The sequence below is a fragment of the Lissotriton helveticus genome, chromosome 9 (assembly GCF_964261635.1).
Source record: "Lissotriton helveticus chromosome 9, aLisHel1.1, whole genome shotgun sequence".
Lineage (NCBI taxonomy): Eukaryota > Metazoa > Chordata > Amphibia > Caudata > Salamandridae > Lissotriton > Lissotriton helveticus.
In genome coordinates, this window is record NC_136070.1 from 642,599,396 (window position 1) to 642,619,502 (window position 20,107).

Sequence of the window (20,107 nt, forward strand, 5' to 3'; positions counted from 1 at the left end):
GTACATTGTATGTTTGTTAATAGCATTATATAAGAAGATGACTTCGCATCCAGAATTACTATAAATAAAATGGGTAATCTTGTTACGATTAGGTGTGTGATCAATTTGTATATAAAGAACTAATGTATAGAACTTTGTTCCTAGTATAAGGGAATTGGTACTCCCTTCTTTTCTAAAATTTAGAGATTGATCCCTCCCTACCACTTTCTGTATTCTGCAGCTATTGTCCCCTATCTGCAGAATCTGGTACTTATTTTGGGTATACAAAAATGTAGAAATACTTGTGTTTATTATCAATTAACAATTTCTGCCAGTCTATATCTCATTATGAACATCGTTTCACCAAAATGTCAGGAGTTGAGGAAGTGACATCATATACCTTTTGACCTTCATGATTTGAATGAATGAATGAATAACATTTTTATACCCAAGGGGCATCAAGGCGCAGAACAAACAAACATAGAAGTCCAAAATACCAGATAACTAAACCAGGGAGCCACTAGGAGCGCAGCCCCTAATATGCCTGAGAAAAAAGTCAGGTCTTCAGGTGTTTCCTGAAGACCACCAAGGAAGATTGACTAGTGAGCTCTAGCGGGAGGGAGTTCCAAGACAGAAAAGGCCTGCCTCCCCACCTTACCTTCGCAAACCTGGGAACCACAAGCCTGTTCTTTGATGATGACCGGAGGGTTCTGCTAGGAGTATATGCACACAGAAGAGCCCTGATACCTTCTGATCCTGAGCCGTGAATAGCACTGTGAGCCAGGCAGAGAAGTTTAAAGGAGATCCTAGAGGGAATCAGAAGCCAGTGGAGGTCCTTTCTGGCCATTGTTACAGAAGCTCGCCTAGGGAGAATTAAGACCATTCTGGCCGCGGAATTCTGTACCATTTGGAGACGGTAGATAGAGGCTTTGCTAATGCCACAATAAAGGGCATTGCAATAATCTAGCCTCGATAGTACCAAGGCAACTGTTGCTTGTTTCCGAGCTGCCGGGGACAGGTAGGGGGCAATCTTACTAAGAATTCTAATAATTTAACAGGAAGTAACATCATATGACCTTTGTCTTTGAATCTTCCCAGGAAGTAAAGTCACAAGGCCTTAATCCCGAGGACATCACAATAATTAAAAATGCTGAAGCTCCATAATAATTGCATGATTAATATAACACAACACAAAAAAAATCTATTTTAGATATCATCTATATGAAGGTGCAGACATGATATGTCAAGGCAACAGTTACGACAATTTCAGTAAGCAAGCAAAGTAAGTCTGACGTTTTCTAGAGAAGATAGGAGAGGGAGGGTTTCTCTCCCCTGAGGACATTTTTGAAAATATGTCCTATAATAGCGCATTTTAACGCACAATTTTCACAAATTTGCTCAAAAGCCATAGGCTCTAAAAGAGCACTCATTAAATATTAAAGTCTTTTCATGGTGTGCCAAGCAAATTAAATCGGACAGTCCCCATGAGGTGACCCAAATAGGTTTTCAAAAAGCCCTATTGGTACCACATATTTCAAATATTATCTCTGTTGCTAGAGACAGCATTTTGTCATGGGGGCCCCTTTTGCCAAAACACTGCATACAATATGCCACTGCCAGAATTTTGCTAAGGCCGCTGTCCAGCTACCTTGGGGAACCCTTACATAAAAAGTTATGTATAAAAGCTCAAGGGCCGTAGTTTGTCATGGATGGCCTCCCGACATATGCCACAGTTTTCCTCCTTTAGCAAGAATTTCCTCCAATGTGCCAGCAATTTCCCACAGATGCCACGTTTTTCCTCCAGTATGCCAGTATTGGTATTTTTCTATGGGTGCCTAATGCCAAAATGTACCTACAGTGTGCCTAACATTTTGGAGTGGCTATCCCAGTATGCTGGAGCCAGCATTTTGTCGAGGGTGCTTCTAGAAGACAAGAAGCATGCCAGGTACAACAGCAGACTTATGCAAGCATAACAGCACATTATCACTCATGCTCACTTGCATTCACTTACATTCATTTTCATCCACTCGCGCTCAGTCTCACTCTTTTATTAGCATTCGCTTGCACTCATTCAGTTTCAATCCATCTCTTGCACTCACTCTTACCTTGACTCACTCATTCACACTCACTCACACTGACTTATTTATACTTACTCGCTCACACACACAACAGATACAAACACATATGCTCTTAAATTCACACACTCTCACCCGCATGCATACATACAACATACATTTAAAGCCATTTTATTTCTCTTACCTGAAATGCCAGTGAGGGTCCTGTTCCAGATCCTGCTGCCCCACTTTTTAATTACACTAATAGTAAATAATAGACTATAATTCACTATTATTGTAATAAAAATTAGCAGAAAACAAGTTTGGAGCCTGATGATGCGAGACACACCTGTGTTCTTGACACTGGTTTTGCCAACTCTGAGGCCAGGGAGGCAGAGGATGCACTCTCCTTGTTCTTGTTTCTTACCATGAACTGTGCCCTCAGGGAAGCAGTGGGCATAGCAGACACTCGAAGGTCAAAATTACGATTCTTACTCTAGTCCTAGAATATTTGGAGAAAGAGCAACTTTCTGCCAAATATTCCAGGAGGCTTATTTAATACTCCAACTCCAGTCTTGGAATATTTTGGGGAAAGTTCTAAATCCCCCAAGTATTTTTAAGATGGATGAAAAGTAGTCATTTTGAATAGCAGAAAGTGCTGCCTTGAGGGTGCTACTCAGGGCAAAAAAGTAGGAATACCTCCGAAACAGGGCTTGGAGGAGAAAGCAAGCTACAGTCCAAAGAAGTGTCGAAGCCAATGGTGTCACCCAGCTCCTCATACCAATATTCCTCTGGTTCAGAGTCCTCCCCTAGGGGGGCAAACCCTTCACCCCTTTTCAGGAAAAAGGGTCTATCTGTGGGCAGTTAAGTCCAGGGAATGGTAGGGTCTGGACAGAGTCAGCATCAACGTCAAACAGTGCTGGCTTGGAGTCAGGAATGATGATGGGCTCGATGTCAAGCGTCGCCGGAAAGAAGCCAGGGTGAAAGATCGCACCTATGGCACCGCCAATCCAGATCCGGATCCATAGTGCCTAGCCAGCATTGGGGGCAGACCGCCAGCGGTAACCCAGTTGGAGCATCTCTTGGTTCGGAGGGGCCCGAAGGCACACCAGAGGGAGTCAGTGGCCCAAAAATGGCATGCACTGTGCTATAGAACTTTTTCAACTGAGCAGGTGTTGCCCCAGTTCTAGGAAACTCCAGCACGAGCAGGGCCAGAAACCAGCTCCGCAGGTGGAGTACAGGAGTGGGCCCTTGAAGCATCAAGTCAAGAGGTAAAAGCAGAAGAATGGTTCAACTTTTTTAATGCTTCTTCTGCTCACCAGATATCAAAGAGGATGTGTAGGAGTGAGAAGACTAGTAACAGCGGGAACAGCTCCAAGAACATCACCGAGATCTCCCCCGGGCTGCCAGTAGCTACATCGACCACTCGCGGATCGCTTTGGGGTGCATGGACTGCCCCTCGACACAGGCATTGGGGTCGTGGCCCATTCAGAGGCACCAGAGACAAACCTAGCATAGATCCACCACTGTCATTGGTCTATGGCAGTCCCCACAAGGTTTAATACCTGTAGGTTTTTGGCACCTCCCGAGTCGGCTTGGATGCAAGCCGGGAGTACCGACGGAGAGCGCGGTGCTCCTTCTACCTGAGCCGCAGCCAGGTGAGGTGAGGTAAATCCCTCCTACATAATAGAAAAATCCCACATCAGGAGGTGACAAGAAACTACACCTAGTGATTCAGGTGATATGGTTTTGATTCATCCTTTATTTCGATTTATTCACCTAAACATTGCAGTGTCTTTTACAACACCTATCTACAGGTCCTGATGAAAGCAGAGGACACCGGTGTCCACTGACCTGCTGAAACAAGTCCACCACTCTTTAGATATAGCAGATATTTGTTACATACTACTTCACACTGTTTTTAAAGTTTGGACGGAAGAGAGATACCATTAAAATTATTTCTTCTCCCATTCTCTCCAATTTTACTCTTTTTCTGCACATTAGACATTTCCTTTTTCACAAGATTATTTGCACTGCAAAACTTAGTAGCCATAACACTCATACCCTGTCTTGTTTGGCTCTCTATCTCGCCCATATTAGCTTACTTACGGGATATGTACATCTTTTCCCTGTGGGTAAAAATCTATGATAGAGAAGTTGAGGAAGCCCAAATGATGAATAGGGCGGTACAGGACGGCTACTGATGGGTATCCTTGAATACCTGTAAGGGTTTAGAGGTTTTATTTCTATCCCTGAAACCCTCTTTAGTTTTCCTCTATGTTGGAGTTTTCCGCCTAACTTTCTGCACAAAGTACCATTAGCTTTCGACCCTTGGGAGCCACTTTTGTTGTTTATTTTTTTGGAGAGGACATGCCCTAAACGCACTAAGAGCAAAGCCCAAAAATAGGGGACGACAAAAGTTTAAGTTATCAAAAAGTGACTAAGGTAGCTCTGGATCGCCGCTGCTGGCACAGAAAGAAAGGAATTCATGTCATCGCCCTGGGTGGAGCTTATATGGGCTCCGCCAATTCACTTCTAACACAGAAGATGCCAATGTCTGAAATGCCAGATATTTTACTTCCATCAGAAACCTGGCTAACAGATTAACCCTCCCCTGAAATCTTAGCTGCTCTTCCAGGAAATTATTATGCCCTTCATGCTAATCGACCAGTGGGTAAAACACGTGGATATGTAGCATCAATTATTGAGGAAAAACCTGAGATTTACTAGTCAGGAGTCTTTTGAGATCCCAGGAGTCAAAAGTCTCTTAACCTCAACTCCACAACCTCCTCTCTAACTTGTGTTGTGGTGTGGTATACAGACTCCGGGGTGATATGCCCCACTTCCCACAATACCCTGGAAGAACACATTTCCCCTTTAGTAATTGATTGTGCAAAAATATTGATAACTGGGGACCTCAAATACTGGGCAAATGAGGAAACCGACGAGCAATCGTTCATGGATCTAACCAACATGCTAAGTAGTTTGAACTTTGAACAACACATGTTCTTACCCCACCCATAACAAGGGCTATACATTAGAAGAGGTGTGGTCTACCAATCTCTCCATATCTAACATAGCATAGTCTATATCCAATATAGACTATGCAAACTCTCTTTACCTGGGTCTTCCCAAGGGTCTCAATTGAAGGTTAAAACTGGCACAAAATAAGGCAGCCAGGCTGATCTATCAAAAACCTAGAAAATGCCACATGTCCCCCCCCCTGATGAGGAAACTACCCTGGCTGCTGGTAAAAAAAAACAAAAAAAAAACAGGTGCACTATATTTAAGACTGGCTGCATCCAGTTTTATCAATAGATAACTCAGTTTGAAAATGCATTAAAAAACAAAACTAGGGTAAACCAATTATTGTCCAATTTTTTTCCATTCAAAATCTTTTGTCTGTAGATCTAACTGTTGCTGTATTCGGCTCATCCAGACTCCCTCCGAATTTTCAAACTAGCAGCTAAGATGCAAATAGAGCAGCTTTTCTATTAACATTATTCATCAGTATTTCACAAACACTTTTAAAAAGAATGGTATTTGCCTGTAACTACTTTGCATTTCTTTTCTACACATTGTGGAATTAAAGTTAATCATCTAGATTTGGAATGTGCAAATCTTTGGTGGGATAAAAGTCATTTTCTTTTAAAGAGGAGAGAATTTTGTGTAACAAAATATAATATTCAGATCATCATTGTAAACACAGAAAACACTATATGTGCATGTACACACAGCAGCTCAAGGATTCGGATAATTGTCTGGTGTTTAAAAGAAAGAAATTAGGGAGCATACAGGGGTAGTTCATTCTCTATTCTGGCAAATTGACTACTCCATACTTTTCCTCCTAATGGAGAGTCTATTTTGTTACCTTGCTGAATACTACGGACATGAAGAAGTAGTCTAGCAGGAATCCCTCAGAGTATTTCTGGTAGTCGAAATGGAAGAAGAGAACTGTGAAGCTGAGGGTCACATATTGCTGAGGTGGGCAGCAGAAGGAGGAACGCAAGAGCTTCAACCCTGCCACGGTGATGAGAAAGGCCCGACAACTGGAAAGGGAAGAAGCAAACAGTTGACTTGTTCAGACAGGACCACAGAAAAATCTACATTAGCAAGACAAAGTTAACTTTTTTTTATAGCCATACCACTCAGACTTTTTGCTCCTTCACACCAGTATGAACTCTGTCCAACACGGTGCAAACACAGCTTGGCAATGAGTACTACAGGTTTCACTCAAACAAGGTCAGCCAGTATTTCCAGCCTCCAACAGATCCACTCGACTCAATAGTATAGCACAATTTAAACCAACCAGAATACCAGAACCCACTGTTGCCAATTTCAAAATAACGTAAAACAAAACTTTTTCAAACTGTATATTACAATTACCTGTTAAGATTGACACCACATATGCTCAGATGATTCAGGTTGAGCCAGCAACTTACATGCACCTGCCTAGTGCCTCCAGGCGCTTACAGTGACAGTGTAATGCTTCGCTTGTGGAGCCAATGCATAAGAAAACAGAATGAAGGCTTGACATCTATTTTGGTGAATGGCATTTTATTTTCTTACACAGATTATCTGGAAATTAATTACATCTAGTGTACTGTTCTGCTATTTCAAAGAACGGACAGTTTCTTTCCTCTAAAAAGGAGCTTTCCATTAATAGATAGAAAATTGAGAGTAAAACAACAATTGTACCTAGATTTCCAAAATGAAGACAAAAAAAATAAATCACATTTATTTGTCAAAGCCTGGACACTGGAAGCTCTGCCTGAAACAAATCAGGAAAATTGTGATATACATGATACCAAAATGTGGCCTTGCTGCTGCTGAACACTAAACAGTTATCAGTCTAAATGCAGTTCTACTGTAATCTGAATTGCAGGCCTAATTTATTTTCAACAATGCATCAGAATGGAACATGGGCCGGATTACTAAAAGTGGACGGTGGAGGATGATCCTTGTCCTTTGTTTCAACTAGGCTCTCCTTTTGCTGTGAGAGATAAGCTCAAATCCCAAACACCATGAAGGGACAACTCACAAAAACAACTTACTTTTCATTAAACTGGAAATGGGCTTGTAACTCACTGTGACCTCTTGCTTATGCCATGATGGGGTCTATATGGGATAGCACACCCCCATTCTAACACTCAAAAGAGCAAGATGCCAGCTCTACGATCTCTGTCCCTTAAAGGGAAATGGGCCCCAATGCTACAAGTAGCATAGTGTTTCTGAAAGAGGGGAGTGTAGGCAGTGGTCCCTGGGTCCACTGTCAGCATCTCCTAATACCTGTGACCTGCACAAGCAGAATGAAAACTTGCAACTTTGTATCGGAACACTATTGGAGTGTGAACAAGACTTGCAAAGAGCAGAAACTTACTAGATACAGAGCTTATCTTGTTGTGTACTGACTGTGGCTGCATCCACCGTTATAGCGTTTAGGACCACTGCTGGATAGACAAAGTACTTCTCCACACACTGTAGCCAAACGTACAGCTTCTCAAACCACATCAGCTGGGCTGCATCTAAAACCATGAATAAAAGTATTAAGTTATCAGAGGCAAGAAGACAACTTAGCTGTAGCAGTGGTTCTTGAGAACAGTCAAACTATATTAAATGGCTTGTGTAACAGAAACAACAGCTACATGACGAATCTCAAAATATTTCATGCTTCGGATCAGAAGAACCCTCATGTCAAAGGTATAACTCCATAGGGTATGTGAAGATTTTTTTAAAGGTATCACCTTGGCTTCCTTTTGGGCCCAGTAGTAGGAAACAACAAGTCATTCCAAGAATAGGGAAGGGATAACTATGCAAACCTATAGAGGACAAATCACTGGAGCACTACCGAACTAGGATCCAACATTTAATCTAAGCATTGATCACCTAGTCTCGCAAGCTTAGAATAGAGTTACGTTGCAAACAACCTGTTAAATGTTGGAAAGGAACAAACTTGATCAAAAAGGCATTTGAGCTAGATTGACCCATTTGGCATTTGATCTGCAATTTAAAGTTGAGCAGAATTATCACATACAGTTTTAACTATACTTGTGGCAGCTTTGCCCAGGTCACAGAATTTTACACAAGAGTTATTATGCAGCTGCTTTACTCTTGCTGGATGAGCACTGAGACCATCTGGAAGAAGTCCACAGAATAAATTAATACACGTTAATTGCCTCAAGTCACTATATAAAAAACCTTCCAGCATGAAATGAGGGCAACGTCTATTCTTCAGAATGATTAGGAAAGAAAGATCAAACCCACATTGAAATGTATACAAGAATCAATTTAGCTATACAGGATGAATGTTCTTTTATTTTGGACAATTCCATGGCACACGTATTACAAAAAGCTCTAGGAGCCTGAGAATGACTGGAGGGGAGTAAGGAACTGTGAGAAAAAGGGGAACGGAAGATAATTAAACAATCAATATTGATTTAATAACAATTTCTCAAACCTCAGTGAATGGAGCATACATTTTCACAGCTCCACTTCAGAGGTGACTATCAACAGTAAAAGATATGTTGCAGAACACAGGGAGTCCTCGTGAAATAAAGCGAAGTTTCTCCCCCCCCCCCACCAATGTTGGGAACCTCTTGGGTGAGATATTTCAAATTTCAAAGGAATTCTGGTGAAAAGGTCTTATTAGGTTTGTGTGGGTAAAGGTAATTGCTAATAGGTGCAAATGCAAAACATGGTCTTCCAGACCAGTAATAACCCAATGCATGTATAAGATAATGAATCATGGCTCCAGTAATCATAATATTTATGGCCAACTGAGTGTGGATTGACTCTAGCACCAACGCTTGCATAGCAAGTTATACTCGTATGAGTAACCTACTTCAATTCCAGATGAGGAATACAAGATCTATTGTCTTTACCAGTATCCCTGCAAAGCCTTAACAAGGATTTGCAAAGCCAATAGGTCTCGCCTTTTGACCTATTGGCTTTGCCAATTCTGTTTGCCACTGGTATGCAGCATCAGCAAAAAAATAAATGTGAGATGATGTGGCCCTTTATTTACAGTTTCAAGGAGGATTGGCCAAAAAATTAAATATGACAAGTGCCAAGGTGCTTTTCTGGATCATCCCAGCAGGGCACTAAAATAAAACCTCAAAGAATGCAGCATTGAGGCATTTGAGAGAGGCCCAAAAATAAGAACAAAAGTCCCGGACTTTAGACTTTACTATCTTGCAGGATTGCTGCAATACGCGGCCCAATGGTGCATGGAGGACCGCACTGTCGAAAAAGAATTATTGGGGGACTGGAGCAGTGAGATGCGATTGCCTAAATACCTTACGATGGGATCGCAGATCCCCAGGGACTGCCGACATACAATACCGCAAGGGGCAGAGGCGTGGGAACAGGCAGTCACACTGGTTTCTGCGCAGGGCCTCATACGCTAATGCACTCCCGCTCCAGTGGATACAGGGTTTTCGCAGAATCCAATCAGTCATGGATTTCACGAAATGGCATGAAGGGAGATTTTCGAAGGCAGGAAATCTGTACCTAAATGTGACCTTAATATTCAACGAGGTGAAGGAATGGTTTCATGTGCCGGACGGCCACTTTTTACATCATGCAAAAGTGTCGCGTATCGCTGGCAAGATATGGATGTCGTTCCCGGAGGAGCCGAAAGTGCCCCACACCCTGGCACTGTTGCTTAACCCAGGTCCACCAGAGGGCTCATAATCCGCATATACAAAGCTCTGAAAGACGACCGCGTGGTTGACCTATCCCGCGTAAGAGACAGATGGGACTCAGATTTAACCTCCCCACCCACAGAGAGGGAATGGATGAAAGCAGTGGCGCATGTGCACGAGGGGACTAGTAATGCTAGGTTCAAACTCACTCAATTTCACAACTTACACCACACATACTCGACTTCTCAGAGGATGGCCCGCTTCGCTCCAGTACACTCCTCAGTTTGCCCAAGATGCGGTACAGCTTCTGCGACATTTCTGCATATGACATGGAGCTGTGTGCGGCTACAAACATACTGGTAACAAGTGATACAGACCCTCCGTACTGTAACGGCAGTGCGCATAAATGCAGAAATCAAATAGTGCATACTAGGGGTCTTACCGATACCCAAAAAAGGGCACCAACATGTGTCACAGGTTCTTGTTGCCAGGTCTAGTTCTGGCCAAATGCCGCATTGCAATATATTGGTGGTCACACCGTCACCCCAATCTAGACAGGTGGAAGGCTGACGTGCAAGGGTGGGGTGCGGTAGAGCAGTACCACTTAAAGGCAGTGCGAATGGACGAGAACGCTGAGGAAGATCTAGAAGAGTGGGGGTACATGCTGAAGGGATTGAAGACAGCGACAGGTCAGACAGAAAGGGAGGCTGCCCCAACCCGGCCACAGAGCTGTACCTCATCTACGCCCGGCCCAGAGATGAGTGAAGGACCTCCCACTTGAGATTAAAGTAAGACACTAAATAGGGGAACACAGGTGGGTGAGAACACGACTACCCAATGACAACTAACAGATTTTAGGCCACACTTCAGAGGGTCTATTTATCCCACCCATGTGTAGCTTGTGCCACAACTCGCAGCCTCTGTAAGTGACGAGAATCAGCTATGTAGAGCGACACCTAAATGAGGTCTAGACAGCAAGCATCCGATATTCCAAATATCCACGTCTTTAATAGTTTCCTGAACTGTCCCTCCGGTTCAATTACTCTAAGTTCCTTAGGCATAGTGTTCCAGGCCTTTGCTCCCAGAACAGTGGCCGATCTTCCGCCTCTGGTAGATAGTTTAAATGCCGGGACCTTGAGCAGGCTTGCAGTACTGGACCTCAGTGTCCTTACTGTGGTGTATGGCTTAAATCTCACTGAAAGATATCCTGGGCCCAAGTGACGACGTGCTCTAAATGTCATCAGTAAAAGTTTAAACAGGATTCTTCTATGGACTGGGAGCCAATGAAGGGTCTTCAATGCAGCCGAGTACTTTTACTCAGCACCATGGAGATAACACTACTGATACCACTACCTACTCATTCCTCCGAAGCAGGGCTGGGGACCACTTGACACTTTCAGCAAACAGCTGTTGTTGATTTGCGATTTATCACATGTATAAGATGTAATGGGTCCCAATGACACAGTGATGATATGTATGTTGATTCGCTTTCAATTTAACACCTTTGACTTGTGATCAGAAATGAGCCCGTACAGTTGGTAATATACGTAATGAAGTCACTGTGCTGGTATCATGAAACTGTTTTACATCTATTTACAGTTTGAAAGTAATATGTAACAAAAACTAATAAAAGATATTCAAACAAAAAAAAATGCAGCCGAGGCGGACGCCCTACGCGGTAATCCTAACACCAGTCTGGCTGCCGCGTGCTGGACCACCTGTAGTCTCCTTAGGATGGTTTTATTGATTCCTGCAAGGAGACTATTACAGTAGTCCAGCTGCGATAATATAAGAGCCACGGCCACGGTTGTCCTAGCGGCCAGAGGGATCAAATTAAAAAACGTTCTCAATGTTTTTATAAATGCAAAGTAGGTCCCAGTAGTTTTCAGAACATGAGGTTTAAATGAAAGGGCAGAGTCGAACCACACGCCTAAGTACTTTGCAACCTCCACCGTCAATAGAGGGGCTGTGGTATTGTCTGGCCACCAGTCGTTTGGCTGAAAAAGGTTGTTTTTACCGATGGGCAGAATTTCTGTTTCATCAGTATTACAGCATAGATGATTGTCCTTCATCCATTTTTTTATTGCTGTAAAACAGAATTTGAAGTTTTCTTCCACATCGGTAGAGTTCTTGTCTAAAGACAAGATCAACTGAGTGAGTGTGTGATATAAGCTTTATTTCGATACATAGATATCTTAAAAGCAGTACATACATTACAGTTTACATTTCTTGAGGCTATGATAAAATACATTAGAAATATAAAAAGAATAAAACGATCAACAGTACTAATAAATAGTTTAAAACAGAATTAAATTGAAAAGGAAAGCTTTTTAGAACGGATCACCCACACCCACTTTAAAAATTTAGTAACACCACAAACAATGGGGGACGATGTATCAGTCAGTAAAATACGGAGGGCCACCAAATGCTGTTGTGTACCTAAGAGTCTGCACACTGGTGTAAGCCAACGCCTCCTTGGGGCACAATAGTCCGGGCATTCAAAAAGTATGTGTGCCACCGTCTCGACCCGAGTTGAGCACAAAGCACAGAAGGGTGAGGATTGGGGAGCAGATTTCCACCTACACACCAGGTTGCCTAGAGGTAGAGTACCCACTCTGAGCTTGAAATAGAGAGCCCTGTCCAATGGAATAGAAATAAGGTCCAGATAGGGCTCAAATGCAACCACGTCTTTAATTCTTAGAAATGCTGTTGTCGAGTTGCAGTGACAAGGATTGCCAATAAGTTTGGACGATACCCACTCCCAGTATAGTTTCTTCAGGATTGCTTTGGGAGGAGCAGAACGGGTTGCCCAAGCGTCATCCAAACCCAGCTCCCCCAATATGCTCTTGACATCCCTTAGCCATTTAATTCGATGCCAACCCTCCATGGCAATCACCTCCGACAAGCCTGCTGCATATGAAGCTAGCTCAGGAACCCTCCACAGGTGAGCCCACAGAAGCAAGGGCCGGAGGCGCGCCTGGTCCGCAATTGATCTGCAGCCCAAGTCAAGAAGCACCGGGACTGTGGGAGTACTAAGTGGGAGTGCCATAAGTTCTTTCAGGAATTTGCTTTCCGCTTTAGCTAAAACCTCAAGATTTGTGGTGCCCCACAACTCCGCCCCATACAGGGCGGCAGTGACCCCTCTGGCTTTACAAATGTCTATAACCGGGGAAATGCAATGTTTAGCAGATAAGCAATATTCCCTGAGTAGGACACTGGTAACCCTTTTGTGGCTGAGCAGCATCTTTTGAATGTGTGGGGACCAGCTCATGGAGTTAAGGCGGATCCCCAAGTAATCGAACTCACAGACCCTCTCCAGGGGAACAGAGTTTAAGACTGGGGGGGGCTCCTGACTTTTTAGGAGGGTTCATGGTCAGAAACTTGGTCTTGTCTACATTAATCGTCAAGCCCCTGAGAGAACAGAACTCCTGGAAGCGGTTGAGGAGCTTTTGGAGACCCCAAGGTGTCTTTGAGATGAGAAGGGTGTCGTCGGCAAAGAGCAGGGTGGGGATCCGAGTGCCCGCCAGGGACGGGGCATCTGCTGGTTCTTTAAGCAGGTGCTCTACCACACCATTCACGTTAAGTGAAAATAGTGTGGGAGCAAGCACGCAACCCTGGCGGACACCCCTACACACCGGGATCCTATTGGTTTTCTCTCCATTCGTGCCCCACCGCACCTGTGCATAATTGTCTATATGAAGTTTGATCAAAAGCGACAGGATGTAAGGGGGCAGCCCCAGCCCCTGCAGAACCCTCCATAACTCCTCCCTAGGTACTAGGTCAAAGGCAGTCTTCAGGTCAATGAAGGCCAAGTAAAGACTGCCTTTGCCCAGCACCACCACCTTCCAGTATAGGAGCATCAATCTGAAGGCCTGTTCGATCGTCCCAGTGCCTGAACGGAACCCCGCCTGAAAGTCAGACAGTATCTTGTGGTCGTCTGCCCATTGAAGGACCCTCCCCAAAATCACCTTCCCAGCCACCTTTTGGGAAAAGTCAATAAGGCCAATGGGCCTGTAATTGGCGGGGCTGTCCCGACACCCCTTTTTAAATATCGGAACAACCTCCGCCCCCTTCCAGGAATCTGGCACTAGTGCGCCCCTCATGATTGCATTTAGTAAATTAGCGACCAAGTGGCCCCATTCCTTCGGAGCGGCTCGTAACAAGTCGCCAGGTAACCCGTCCGGCCCAGCTGCTTTCAAAGGGACCAGGGACTTGGTTACGGCCTCCACCTCCCTCGCGGTAAAGTCGTCACCACCCCCGACAAAAACATCATCCTCCAGGGAGAAGGACTCACTAAGGACCCCTTCAGGTTGGGAATACAGGGCTTCAAAGTGGTTATACCAGATCTGGGCGGGGATGGTCCACGTAACCAGCGATGCGTCAGGCCTATTCCTGGTTCTAACCAGGCTCCAAAAGCACCTTGCGTCCTTTCCCTTACTTGCTGCCAACAGTTTTTCCCAGAACTTCTCCTCCCACTCCTTTTTCGCTGCCCTTAATGTGTGGGAGTAGTCCTTCCTCACTGCCCTGATAGCTAGTTGGGACTTAGATTTGACTGCCCCTAACAAGGCTTTTTTCAGGGTCCTGCATTTTGTTGTATACCAACCCTGTCTATTCGTGGGTTTGGTCCTGTTAGAAGTGCCCGAAGAGCTTGAGGGTAAAATGAAAAGCTTGCTTAGGGCCCTGGTTAGATCGCAAAAAATCTACGTAGCCACTTCAGGCACATGTGACAATGAGCCCAGATTACTCTGGGCTGCAGCCAACAGTGCCCCTATGGCTGAGACTTTCTCAGGAGACAAGACAAGCTTAGCCCACTTCAGTCGCCTCCCACAGTTGGATACACTGACCATCTGGGAGTTGGAAGCCGACAGAGGAAGTAATCCAGCCTTGCCCCTGAGCCACTCAGGAGATAACGCAAGAGAGAGAAGATTATGATCGCTCTCAATGGTCTGGATAATCTCCATATCACTCAGAGTACTCCATAAGCATACGTCAAGAAGAATATAGTCTATTCTAGACGCATGATTGGGCCTATTGTAGGTGTGTGCACCAATCAGATCGGATTTGGACCTCCCATTGACGGCCCTCAGGTCAAATTCCATATTAAGGGCGTTGATTTGCAACGCCGCTTGTGTCCACCTTTTGATGGGGGGCAGGGCCAGGGCCGGGATCCCCCTTCTCGAATCCTCCTCTTCTATGCCTAGCATGTCATCAGTGCCTAGGGGCTCGAACGTGCAATTTAGGTCACCCGCCACCACGGTGCACGATTTTCTTGGCCGCTGCCTAAGGAGATCTTCCAGAAGAGCAATGGTGGGTGATTGTACGCCTCCCCTAGTGCCTCTAGCATAGATGTTAAAAATGTCTAGAAGCAGACATCCCCGTGAATCCTTTAGCGTGATGTTGAGGATGTCTGGTGAGTTTGTAGGGTGCTCTTCCACCCTACAATCTAGGGAGACAGCAACCCAAATGAGGAGACCGCCCGAAGGGCGACCCCTCCCTGACAAGGGGGAGACAGCTGGAACAAAGTGGGATGAATATCCCACCTTATGACAGGGGTCCTTACCCCACGTCTCCTGGAATATACAGATGGAGTATCCCTCCACAAGCGTGTTCCAGTCAGGCAACCCCAACTTCCTATCGATTCCCGCGATGTTCCAGCTGAAAATCCTAAGGACTGGATCTGTCACAGCTGGGTCACCGCCAGAATCGGGGTCTCCTCCCACCTTCAGCGGGTCCTGGGTCATTTGACCACCAGCCCCGCCTTGCCTCCCGGGAAGCTGATTACTCTCTTGTATGAGAGTGGGGACTGCCATACTCAGGGGGGGAATACCGTGGTCAATGCTCAGCCCTCCTAGCTCGTTGGCTTCGCCTAAACTACCAACTCTTGGGACCTCCTCAGCGATGCCGTCGGTTCAAAAACCCGGTGGTCTCCACCTTGGCGATGCCCAGACTGTCTGTGGATAGAATTGAGGGTTAGCGGGGAATTCAGAATAGGCGGGGGTGTTGCTCCAACCCATGCCGAATTCTCGGCTAAACCGGGGGGGTGGCTGGTCTTGGATAAAAAAAAGGTTAGGTCCACTGTGCCAATACCCGGACCCCCGGGATTAGGTTTGTATTTGCAAATAGTTTGAGCTACTCTACTATCCCTGAAATTGACCACCACGCAGTCTCCTTCTAAATGCTTGTGGCCATGACCCACCCAACCCACCCTTCTGGCTCCTATAATTGATCCGTCAAAACCCCTAGGAAGGGGTCTGTTGGACTCTAGCCAGTGTAACGTTTTATTTGTTAAGTCTTGAGGGGGTTCATTTTGTTCAGCCTTCAGGGTGGGTACATTTGTAAGGACGACAACATAAGGGTGGCAGTCTGGGGGTAGGTCCATAGGAGGAGATTTTGGGGCTGCTTTAGGTAGAGGGACTTTTGGGACAGCTTTTGTTGGTAGTGTCTGTGGGTGGATAGGAGCAGGATTATTATTCGTAGTTATGGCTAAACAGGCCTGGCTATTAGCTTTACCTTTACCCATCCCCTTTGGAGTTCCCTTCGGTTTAGCGTGACCACTCACACTCGCCAACTCAACCCGGCCTGTCTTCGTACCCGGGACTTTAGAGGGCTTGGGAATATTTGGATGGGCTTGCGTTTTTTGCCTGTACTCCCAGAGGTAGCCACAAATGGCACTGAGGGAGTGTTGTCAGTCAACTGGGGGGTTTCTGAGACAGCCACAGAGGGTACAACACTCTAAGCCTGCTGGTGCTCTGTGGTTTTCCCGTTTCCAGTAGACCCTCCTTGTCCCTCTTCCCTTATCCTAGAGTGCAGTTTGATCAGTGCTTTCAATGAAAAAAAACTATCTAAGGTTGACTGTTCAAACCTGTCTATCCTGTCACCCAGCCCTGTTACTCTGTCGATAATCGGGGACAACAGGGTTTTCAGCAATTCCTCGATTTGTGCAATAGAAAATGGGACACAGGGTGCAGGTGGCGGGTAGCTAAAAGGGGGAGCTGTACCTGCTTTTTCTAGGTAGGGACCACTCCTCTTGGTAGAGGAAGAGGAATGTTTGCCACCCAAACCCTCACCCATATTAGTACCTATCCCCTTGGTCCCCTGTTTCCTTGGCTTCTTGCACAATTTCAGGGAGCTTCTTCTATGCGGGCTAGCCATCCTTTTTCTTTTCGTGGTTACAGGGATCTTTCGGGCCGGCGGCGGGATGCCTAGTGGCTTTGGAATTTCCACTGAGGGGTGAGAACAGGCAGGCAACTGAGTATCGTCGGCGTACGACGTGATTTCGATCCCATAGTTTGAAATCAACGAAATTAGAGGGGCCATATATATGTTGAACAACAGAGGACTCAAATAAGCCCCCTGTGGCACACCTGTGGAGATGGCTTGTACTGGTGACGAGAAGGATACTAGCGAAATCACCTGCTTCCTATTTGACAGAAAAGATGTAATCCATGCCAATGCGGAATCCGATATCCCGCAAGATCTCAATTCGGCTAGCAGGATGTTATGTGAAATAGAATCAAACGCTGTTGGTAAGTCTAAAAGGATTAGGACTGCCTTCTTTCCATCATCCATTATAAATGTAATGGTGTCTGATATTTCGAGTAACGCCGACTCGGTTGAATGTTTTGGCCAAAAACCAGATTGTCGGGGATGAAAAATCTGTGCTACCTCTGCGTAACTAGAGAGTTCCTTGTAAACTATTTTCTCTGTAATTTTGCCTAGAATCGGTAGGAGAGATATGGGCTTATAATTAGTGAGAATTAAAGGATCAATAATACATTTTTTCTTCAAGGGTTTTACTAAAGAAAATTTCCATTCATCTGGTACTATCCCCCCGTGGCAAGTGATGAATTCACAATATCGTTGATCACCAGGTTCAGAGTGTAAAATGATGTGGTGTAATAACATCGGAGGGCAGGCATCCAATGGAGAGCCCGATTTACAGGCCAATATTGCCTCCTTGATCTGGGCGAGAGTGGCCAGTTGTAAGGCTTGAAGGCCAGGTCTATCATCTCCTTATCAGACCCCTGTCCTTCAGAGAGCTCAGAGTAATCCTTAGTCACAAAGTTCTTTTGAAGGGCCTTGATCTTATCTTCGCAGTACCTTGCGATTTCATCGCATAGCTTCTGGGAGGGAGGGATTTCTACATGGACGCCCTTCGGATCAATGAAGGACTTTACTATTGTAAAAATCTATTTTGAATTATGCTTTGCCTGGTTTATTTGATTATGAAAGTATTCTTTTTTTGCTGATTTGATAGCTGAGTGGTATCTTTTTTTAAAGTCTGTAGATTGGAAACCTCAACGTGAAAACGTTTTGACAAAGCGTACTCAACAGTGTCAAAAAAATCCAGTCAGGTTTCTATCCATTGCCAGAAGATGCCTTGAAACACCTCAGGGGGCGACCACCATTCTTGATCGACTCGTCAGCTGAGCTCATCTCCCCAGTTGATCAAAGAATGCATCAGGTAGTTTATGATCAGGGACATGCCACGATTCTCTAGCTAACTCCAGAGTCGCAGCGCCTCTTGGCAAAGGACCCTACTCTGCTTGTTGCAGTAACACATGGCGGCGATGTTGTGGGTGAGAATATGCACCAGCCTCCCCTTGATGGAGGACTGGAAGGCCTTCAACACAATGTATATGGCAAACAACTCTGACAGATTGATTTAACATCAGGTTCCCATCAAAGACCAAAGACTTTGATCTCCACCTCTCTCAGATGACCTCCCCAACCCAGCAGTGATGCATCCGTCACCATCATCAGCTCTGGGTGCGGAAGGAAAAGGAGTCTGCTGCTGATCAGGCTGCGATCAAGCAGCCACCACTGCAGCTCTTGGGAAGTGTTCTCCAAAACCTGCATGACATCTGAAGATTTCCTTAGTGCTGGGACCACTACAACTTCAGATTCCACTGAAGGTCTCGCACATGACATTTGGCGAAGTGGATAAGCAAGATGCATGAGGCCAACAAGTCTCAGAACTCCTGTCTCAAATCTAAAACTGAGAATAAAAAATTGTTATAGACAAAATGCTGTGGGGTAGCTGCACCAGAGTAAAGACTCTGATCTGCACAGTGTCCAAGGCAGATCTTATAAAATTAAGTCTTTACAAACAAAACAGGTGTGACTATGGCTCGCTGATAAAGTACCACAACAATGTCAGGATAGGAGGTTCCCCCTCGTATGTCGGTGGTCTACGACTGACTGCCAAGACCACCTTCAACAGCAAGTTATTGAGTTAGGGCGAAAACTGGTATTCCCCATCCTTTGAAGATGTACGACAACCACTGCCATCTTTTTCATAAGCAACCAAGGGGCACAGGTAAGGTTGAAAGAGAGCATGGCAAACTAAAAATGCTCCTGGTCGACCTTGAACTGCAGGTGTCTGTGGGACTGCAGGACAGGCACATGAAAGCAGGTCCTAGGCTACCATCTAGTAGCTTGCATCCGGGGTAGACGGAACCTGGGCAGATGTGAGCAATTTGAATTGGTCTTTCCTCAGCAAGGCGGTCAGAAGGCAAACATCTAGAATAGAACGAAGGACTCCATACTTCATCAGCACAAGAAAATAGCGGGAGTAACATCCCGTCCCTATTTAGAAGTCTAGTAGAGCCTTTCCAATGGGCCCTTTGGACAGTAAGTTCACACCTCTTGAAATAAGATCAGATCAATATGTACTCCTATAAAAGCCACTCTGATGTAGGCGGAAGCTGCAAATGATCAGAAAGGTACAGAAGTGTACAGCGCCGTTGAATGATCTGGAGGACCTATATGTTGGATGTGATAGATTGTCACCCATAGAGAACATGTTTGATCCTGTCTCACACAGGGGGATTCTGCGTCCCTAAGGGCAAACTAAAGGCTCCTCTTTCCTTAAACAAATTTGAGTTTGAAATCAGCCTTTTTGCCAAAAAAGGGGATGAATTTATCTAAAGGCATATCCATTAAGGATACATGTACATCACTAGAAAAGCCTGTGAATTGCATCCATGCATGAGGACAGAGCACCACACTAGTGTCAACCGCCCGCGCATTTATTAGTATGCATGCCTGAATCGCATATTTGGCTGCATGCTGGACATCCTGAGCAAAGTAGGATCTAATCTCCTCGGAAACAGCCGGCAAGATCTTGCTGGCCATGTCCCAGAAGGCGTGCACAAAATGACTAATAGACAGCAGTGACCAACCCCAGCTTGAGGCTGGTCGGAGAGAACATTTGTATCCCGAACACTGCAATCTTTTCAGACTCCCTGTCCGCACGGGTTATGAGGAATTCATTAGGATTCACTTTGCTGGTGTAAGCCTGGACCAGCAAGCTCTCAGGAGCAGGGTGTTGGGTAAGAAATTCTGAGGATGTCTGGCCATCTGCCTGCTCACCCTTAAAGACGAGCAAGGATTAAGACCACATACCCATAAGGGTATCAGTTAGGCAGG

General features: G+C 45.2%; 1 protein-coding gene across 3 annotated transcripts in view; it reads right to left on the reverse strand.

The window, feature by feature from the left end:
* PCNX3 (pecanex 3) overlaps positions 1-20,107 on the reverse strand; it is a 713,235-nt gene that overhangs the window by 315,989 nt on the left and 377,139 nt on the right. For all 3 annotated transcript variants that reach the window (XM_078660716.1, XM_078660718.1, XM_078660717.1), the window contains exons 21-22: positions 7,414-7,558; positions 5,905-6,082 (exon numbers count right to left, since the gene is read on the reverse strand). In XM_078660716.1, the coding sequence (XP_078516842.1) occupies positions 5,905-6,082; positions 7,414-7,558 (323 nt within the window). The remainder of the gene's footprint in view (positions 1-5,904; positions 6,083-7,413; positions 7,559-20,107) is intronic.